The sequence below is a fragment of the Egretta garzetta genome, unplaced genomic scaffold, assembly GCF_000687185.1.
Source record: "Egretta garzetta isolate BGI_Z169 unplaced genomic scaffold, ASM68718v1 scaffold447, whole genome shotgun sequence".
Classification (NCBI taxonomy): Eukaryota; Metazoa; Chordata; class Aves; order Pelecaniformes; family Ardeidae; genus Egretta; species Egretta garzetta.
Window position 1 is genome coordinate 653,807 of NW_009260397.1, and position 7,967 is coordinate 661,773.

The 7,967-nt window shown below is 41.2% G+C and overlaps 1 protein-coding gene across 2 annotated transcripts in view; it reads left to right on the forward strand.

Moving 5' to 3' along the window:
• The first annotated feature begins 1,552 nt into the window (after positions 1-1,552).
• SMPD4 (sphingomyelin phosphodiesterase 4) overlaps positions 1,553-7,967 on the forward strand; it is an 18,540-nt gene continuing 12,125 nt past the window's right edge. For both annotated transcript variants that reach the window (XM_035898588.1, XM_035898589.1), the window contains exons 1-7: positions 1,553-1,640; positions 3,099-3,241; positions 3,392-3,467; positions 4,344-4,452; positions 5,079-5,131; positions 5,714-5,865; positions 7,215-7,349. In XM_035898588.1, the coding sequence (XP_035754481.1) occupies positions 3,399-3,467; positions 4,344-4,452; positions 5,079-5,131; positions 5,714-5,865; positions 7,215-7,349 (518 nt within the window). In that variant the 5' untranslated portion in view covers positions 1,553-1,640; positions 3,099-3,241; positions 3,392-3,398. The remainder of the gene's footprint in view (positions 1,641-3,098; positions 3,242-3,391; positions 3,468-4,343; positions 4,453-5,078; positions 5,132-5,713; positions 5,866-7,214; positions 7,350-7,967) is intronic.

Sequence of the window (7,967 nt, forward strand, 5' to 3'; positions counted from 1 at the left end):
CTGACTGGAATTCTCTGAATACTGGCACAGCCTGAGCATTCCTCTAGTTTTATGGAATCTCCCCAAAACTCCCTATTTTTTAAAAAATGAGCAGCAGATAGTTTTTCTGCCCATCTATTTTTCTTGCACACAAATTATCAGGGCTTTGCAATTAAAAGTATCATCTTGCTTCCTTCTAAATATCAATCATAAGCATGTATCAAACACTTACACATTATTAGCAATTTTAATTTTACTTTGTCTACCAGTGGGATATTACCACCACAAGGTGATTATCCTTACCTCTGTAAGTACATATTTTTCGTGGTGACTTCAGCTTCTCTTATCAACTCTCTTTAACTTGAAGCGCATAATTACCATTTCCTACAGCTCAACTGATGCATGCAGCTCTCACTTCGAAGAGTCTCAATGCCATAGCTTTTTTCTGGCCATTTAATACACTTCTATTTAAAAACTCCTACTTTTCCTCCACAGTATTGCAATATTTTTCTACTACACCATTTTTAAATTCCCCCCCATCCCAAGTCTGGCCAAAAGCCGTCCTTATGAAGAGCCAGGAAGGATGTGTTAGCAGCGAGGGCCATCTTTGTTCAGGCTGCGTTTCATCTGCTCACAGGATGCTCTCTCCGAACACCATTTTCTGAGCAAATGGTGGCTTCAGCTTCAACACCACCAGACCCCAGGCTGCCGGAGGCCTGCCTGCCCGTGGTCCCTTTTGTCTCACTACACCGTTCCTTTTTAACAGCCATTTGCACAAGAAACCCCCGCCGCCCCCCACAAAGTGGTGGCCTTTCAGTGCTTAAAGGGAGCCTGTAGGAAAGACGGGGAAAATCTTTTTAGTAGGGCCAGCTGTGTCAGGACAAGGGGTAATGGTTTCAAACTGAAGCAGGGTAGGTTTAGACTGGATATAAGGAAGACATTCTTTACAATGAGGGTGGTGAAACACTGGAAGGGGTTGCCCAGAGAGGTGGTGGAGGCCCCATCCCCGGAAACATTCCAGGCCAGGCTGGATGGGGCTGTGAGCAACCTGATCTGGTTGAAGGTGTCCCTGCTCCCTGCAGGGGGGTTGGGCTGGATGGCCTCTAAAGGTCCCTTCCAAACCAATCCATTCTATGATTCTATGCTTCAGCACTGGAGACCCTGGCTTGGAGATCCTAACTTCCACACTCATCTGTTTTGCTAGGAAGAACCTGTTCTTGCTGAGGGCTGTGCTGGAGCTGCGTCAGCTTGGTTTGGTGGAAGCAGACCCAGCTGCTCCTTGTCCCAGGACCTCCCCATCTCTCTGCTGGCTCCTGCAGTCCTTACTCTAGCAGGTCCTCCCCCTTTGCACACGCCGGGCCGGGCCGGGCGGGCAGCGGCGCGGGGCCTCCGGTTTCGGGTCAGGTTTGTTACGTGCCTGTGAAGTTGCAAGATCGGTCAGTGTAACGTCAGCCATGTCAACAGAAATGCTCTACCGGAGGAGCGGCGTAATTAGGGGATTCTTACGTCACGGCCGTGATAAATATTGTCCTTTCTGGCAACGGTGATCTGATTTCCCTTGTGATTTGTAACAGGCCACTTTGAAGGCAGATTGCATCAACAAACCGTTTGTTCAGAGGTGCCACGACCTGGAGACGGTCATTGAGGAGTTTCCCGCCAAGGTGAGCAGTCGCTGCCTTTTCAGAAACTCGCTGCCCTGCATATTTCAGGGGAAATTGCTTTTTTCACATTACTGTTGTCTTTGTTCCTATTTCTCTTTTTGAGAGTTTTGGGGACCCCGGGTGAAACCGTGGGAATCCAGCGTTCCCCAAGAGTTAAAACCTTTTCTAGTCACTAAAAGATTCTTTCGGTTGACTGCACATCATTAATACCTTTCAGCCTCAGTTTACAAGGAAAACTAGTTTTTAAAACGTGACAAGTAATTGCATGCGATGCTGATGAGTATTGCTGGAACTTTAGTAGGACCAGAAATCAGGATAGAGTTCCTGTAACTGCCATATTATAATACATTCTTTTGAACAGAAGGCTCTGCCCAATGATAATCTGGAAATGGTCATCAATAGCTGGCAGTATCCTTGTGCATTCTAGTATGTGCAATAGAGGTTGTTGAAGCGAGGAATTGTACCCATGTCGCAAATCCTGATTTAGGATCCTGCCGACTATGCAATTTGTCAGAAACGGGTGATTTAGAATGCCTAAGGAGTCACCAACAAAGGTATTAGCAAAAGTGGGTTTAATACGATGTTGTAAAAGTGCGACTTAAAGTTTTATGGCAAGCTTCACTCTGTTAATTACTGCAAGGAAAAATCATACAAAGGAAAACTCAAAGGAAAACTGAATTACAGTTGAGTTAGAATGATTCACAGAGAGACCGGAGATGCAAAGAGTAAGGAGGACCCTCCTGTTGAGTCATGAGGTTCAGAGTAGACCCCCTTGCTTTCTAAACTCCTGGAATTTAGGTGCACCTAGGTCCAGTCTTAGTCTCAGACTTGGACAGCAGTTTATGTCTAAAGAATTGTGTATGCAAATCTTATCAATGTTTCATTAGCATCAATTCAGTGTATTATCAAAGTTGCCAAGACAAAATCAAAGTTGTTAAACCACAAGGTTATGCGCAATATCGGTCACTTACCAAAGATCTGCTGTTGGTAGAAGGTCTCTCTGCCTCGAGGAGCAACCTTGAGAGGCGTCCTAGCTCAAGGGGAGATCACCACCGTGCAGCCATGCCACCTAGCAGGGAGGGCTCAAAGAAGGCTCACTTAGGCTATCACATTAATGGGATAAAGCGATCATAGTCAAATTACGTGTGGTAGGAAAGGTGTACGTGAGGCTTCTTGTACCCAGAACTTTCTTTGTTCCTTGATAAACGAGTCTTGGAAAAGCCACCCCCTATTCATGTGTCAGTCGCACAGTCGGTGTTCCAAGCTTGTACGCATCAATGCTCACCACATCACTCTGCTAGTTGTGGATTTTCAGAGAACAGGTTGAAACTTGAGGAGTTCCCGGCCCGGCTATGCCTCAGGCCTTTACTTCTTCTGGAGCCTGCACCAAAGCACTGCCAGCCTGGTCAAGCACATCTGTCGCAATGCATTAACTATTTGTGTCTGTTTTCCTTAAAGGAGCTACATGGCATTTTCCCGTGGCTAGTGGAGAGCATTTTTGGTAGCCTGGATGGCATCATCGTAGGCTGGAATCTTCGCTGTTTGCAAGGAAGAACAAATCCTACTGAATATTCCGTGGCTTTGGATTTCCTGGATCCCAGGTAAACTCATTCATTTCAGCACAGATTAAAAAATATATGGTGAACAAATAACCAGTGTTTGACCTTTTTCCATTGTGCAAACATAAATTTACAGAAGTGAGACAGGAGGGGGTACTTACCATGGATTTTTTTTCTGATGCTTGTTTGCAGTGGCCCAATGATGAAGCTGGTCTACAAACTCCAAGCAGAAGAGTACAGATATGATTTCCCAGTCTCATATCTTCCTGTGAGTAACTGAATAATTTTTAAGAAGAGAATGTACGTTGTTGCAGCTATTGGAACTTGCATGCACTTTATATGTATGTTCAGTAGAGGCCAAGGTATAGCCTCAATGCTTCAGTTTAGAGCACAACAGTTTCTTTAAACGGTTGCTAGAGGAAGAGAGTTGCCAGCCATAAACTTTGTAGCAGATAGTGGTTATCAGCACCTAGATATTCATGTTGTCCAGCCATGAAAGCTGTGTTGTGATTCTTTTCCTGTCCCCAGAGAAAGTCATATGCTGTATCTTGGTTACCAGTAGTTGCAGGATTGAAAATAGTTTTCCAAGCTCGTCACAGAGCAGTGTCTTCCTGAGCTGCACTTTGTGCCCATGTGTTTAAAAACTAACTGCTATCCTAGATATGAAATACAACATTTCAAACAAAAACGCTTATCTGTAGAGGTCTTTCACTATGTTTCTTCCATTGCTACCAGCTACCTGCTATCTAGAAATTCATTCAGATAGTTCTACAGTCTTTAATGAAAGGAAACATAATTTCAGTATATAGCAATTGCTAATCCACAGCTCCGTTACCCTAACAAAACCATCAGCCACCAGGCAAGCCCCAGTCTTCTGCTGCTCCTATTCCAACTGTAAAAGTCTTGGTGAAGGCTCTTTTTTTTTTTCTTCTACTGAATACTCATTTTCAGAGAGAAAGTTGGCACTTATCTAAAGAGTATGCATTTGCATAAGGAACTACTGCAATGCAGTAAAATCCCACTGAGCTGATACAAATGTAGATATGATCCCAGAATGCTGGAATGCAGCAGAACTTCACTGTCTGAAAACATACTCTGCAAGTATGCTGAGTAGGCTGATAAATATTTCATTACTGTCTTTCAGGGCCCCGTGAAGGCTTCAATACAGGAGCAAGTCCTACCTGAATGCTCTTTATATCACAACAAAGTCCAGTTTCCTTCATCTGGTGGTTTAGGTTTGAATTTGGCTCTTAGTATCCTTTTAACAGTTAGATATTTAATGCCTTTTAAATGTCTAAAACTGAGACATTACGAAGCATTTCTGTTGTATATTTATTATGCATCTGTAGTAAAGCACTGTCATGCTGAAGAGTTTGGTCTGATTAGAAATGTTTAGATTCCAATGAAAAATTAAATTTGTCCTCTTTATATAAACCCTTGTGGGGGAATTTCTGGCATTATTCAAGTAAACAACAAAATTGCAAAAAAATCCCCAGTGATTTCAGTAGAAGCTGTATTTCACAATTTTTGGTTTTGTAACTACTCATAGTTTATGTAATATGATAGAAAAAGGGCATATGAACTTTGCAGCTAGTGTACTTGTTGGAAACAGTCTAGCTGCAGCTGCACTGGCTTCAGTTTGAGATAGTAAGATGTGCTAAGACTAATGCAAACAGACCTTGCCACACAGAGAAAACCTCAGTTACCAATGTTTGAGTCAGTTGGAAAGCAGGAAGGCAAAGCTGAATTTGCTGTTAAGCTCTAGCAAGTTAATTTAGCATTGACAAAATAAAAGTTGAATGTCTAGCTAGCATCCCTAGATATCGAACAGCTGTACCTGGTTTTTTTTATTATCTGATCCTTGACTCTGTTCTTCCAGATCCATTTGAATATTACATGTTTTACTTTGCAATTAGTTTGATTACACAGAAGGTAAGTACCTTTCACAATTTTCCCCTTAGAATAGCACTAGCCTTTCTTCACAATGCTTTAAGAGCTGGCTGAGATGCTGTCCAGCTAAATTAACAGCAGTTTTATCTGTACTTTTAGAATTTGTTATTGCTTTGGTTCAGTTGATGATGTAAGACTAGATAATAAACAAAATGCCCACCTTAGGTATACCAGTAAGCAGTCTATCCAACAACATGCCAACGTGGAGCAGGCAATGGATTCCAAATGGGTTTCCTACCCCTCTATCCAACAACACCGTTTATACAGTCACAACCACAGCTTTGTACTGTGGTGCCTGGTTATTTGCTTCCTCATCCTGTTGTTACCCATACCATAGAACACTCCACTCTTCTTGTACTTGGTTACATTCACTACTACAGCAACAGTTCTCTTACAGTTAGTTACTTTACCTTTGCTCCAAAGTGTCTTTGTTGTCAGTTCACCCTTTATAACCACAGGGCTTCTGCTTATTTATACTAAGTGGGTCTGGCTGTGTAGCAGACACTCCCTGTGGCTTAAAGTAACGGTATATAGCTCCAGGGATATTCTGTGTATCTGTTTCAGAACTCACCCGTCACCCATCATGTCAGCCCTTCCAACAGTGCTTATTTCATCTTGGTGGACACATACCTGAAGTGTTTCCTGCCCACAGAAGGGAGTGTCCTTCCTCCACCTTCTTCAAACCCTGGGGGAGCCATCCATTCCCCAACTCCAAGGTAACGACTACAGTGCCAGAGGCAAATTTTGGGAAGAGCACTTACAAAATACATCTTGTTTGAATGAAATCTCTTAACAAGTAGCAAACACTTCCGTTCTTTATGACCTGTATGTGCTTATATAATTACAAAAATTAAATAGATGTGTTCACTTAATTTTATCACAAAGGTTTCATTTGAAAGTCGGAAAGGTAGCTATTACTGCAGCAGAAAAGGCATGTACGAGCAACAAAAATTCATCAGTTCAGCAACTCCAGTGGTGTTTTGTGCCCTGCAGCTGGAGTAGGACAGATCTGACTGTACTTGACAGTAAAACAGATAGTTTTACTATCTTCAGGTACATGTGGGATCTGGTAAGGATGGCACTGGTGATAACCACTGTTACAAGGAAACTTGCATCTTTTTTTAATGTTGCTATAACGCCAGACAACTTGGCAGTTGGTCATTTTGTTTCAGTTCTGAGGTTGCCATCCTTAATTATTTAATGCTTTCATTACCTATTTTGCAGTTCTTTGAAATTGCTGTGTCAGGACCATGTCTCTGGCTTTGCTGCAGACTGATAGTGCTTGTAGGTTTCTTAGTTCATAACTTCCTGATATAAAAAACCAAGACACATATTAGTAATCAAACCATATAATGAGTGACTGCATTTCAGGTGACTTTTTGCATGGTAATAGATCAAGATATTTAGCCACAACTGGAAGGATGAAAGATTTTTGACCACTTACTGAAATTCTGTATGTCTTTCTATATGTCTTATGTGATAATGCCATAAAAACAAACTTGAAGTGAAAATTCTCCAGTACAAGCACCCAGTCTTTTGTTCTTTGTAATGGCTAAGTGTTTGAAAGTCCACATCTTCAAGATCGGTTTTCCTACTCGAATTTACATAATGTTATCAATATTAGCAATTTTATACAAATGTACAAGTGAATAGCCATTATCTCTTTTATAACTGCATTTTAAATATATTTCAAATATCTGTTTCCATGCTCTGTTGATCCTTAGCATATACCTAGGAAAATACAGATCACATGAATTATGAATATGGAAGGCAGAGTGAAAGAAAACAAACCAAATAGGAGAAAGTGAAAAAGCATGTATTACTGAACATAACATCAGGTCTGTGTAAAGCTGGCTCTGTGCAGTAGGTATAGTGATGTTTGTTTATAGTTAAAGTGACTGGCAATTATAACACATTGCAGAAGTTTGAAATGTGTCACCAACTATGCAGTTTTACTTCTTAAGGACTGTTTTCTAGTTTATAAACCAATGATTAAAAGCAATGATGTATTTCCCTGCACTGAGGCTTACTGACTTTGGTATTTCCATTCAATTTGCCTTTAAAGGTCCCCAGCTGTGCCTTTCACTTCCTATGGCATGCATCACACCAGCTTGCTGAAACGGCACATTGCCCATCAGCCTTCTGTGAATGCTGACCCAGCTTCCCAGGAGATCTGGAGATCAGAAACACTGCTTCAGGTAAGTTGGATTTAAGGAAGAAAACACCCCACAACATTTTCTGCTGCCAACTGAGGAATCTCTTCTTTTTAAACTAGAGGCAGTTATGCCATTTTGCTTCAGCTTCTTTTTGGAATTGAGCAGTGCAGCTGTTGTTTTCTGTTAGTGAAACAGAGAACCACCGTGAAACTGTTAAGTTGTAATTTAGAAAGGCACTTTATCTTCTTTTTAGAATACATAGAAAACAACTCATCTCAAGCATTTGAGTAATTTTTCCCAGAAAAGTTTCTAAACCTGATTTTCTTTTTCTTTTTTTTTTTTTTTTAAAATCTTACATCAATTTTATGCTCTAAGCAAAGGTTGAGCACAAAGGTTGATTCTATTCGCCATCAAGGGAAGGGAAAGGAGACTCTGGACTTAATATTTGTTCTGAAACAAGTTCCTACCATGTTGCTGAACTGAATTATTGATGCATAGCAGGTGCTAACAGTATGCCAACTCAGTCATTTGCATTGACATGATGATAACCGGAAACATCTCTGAATAGGTACCTGTCTATTTACAGTACAGTTTAGTTTTCAAATTATATACTGTGGTCTTCCTTTACACATAAGTTGTGACTGACAAGTCCTGGATTACTT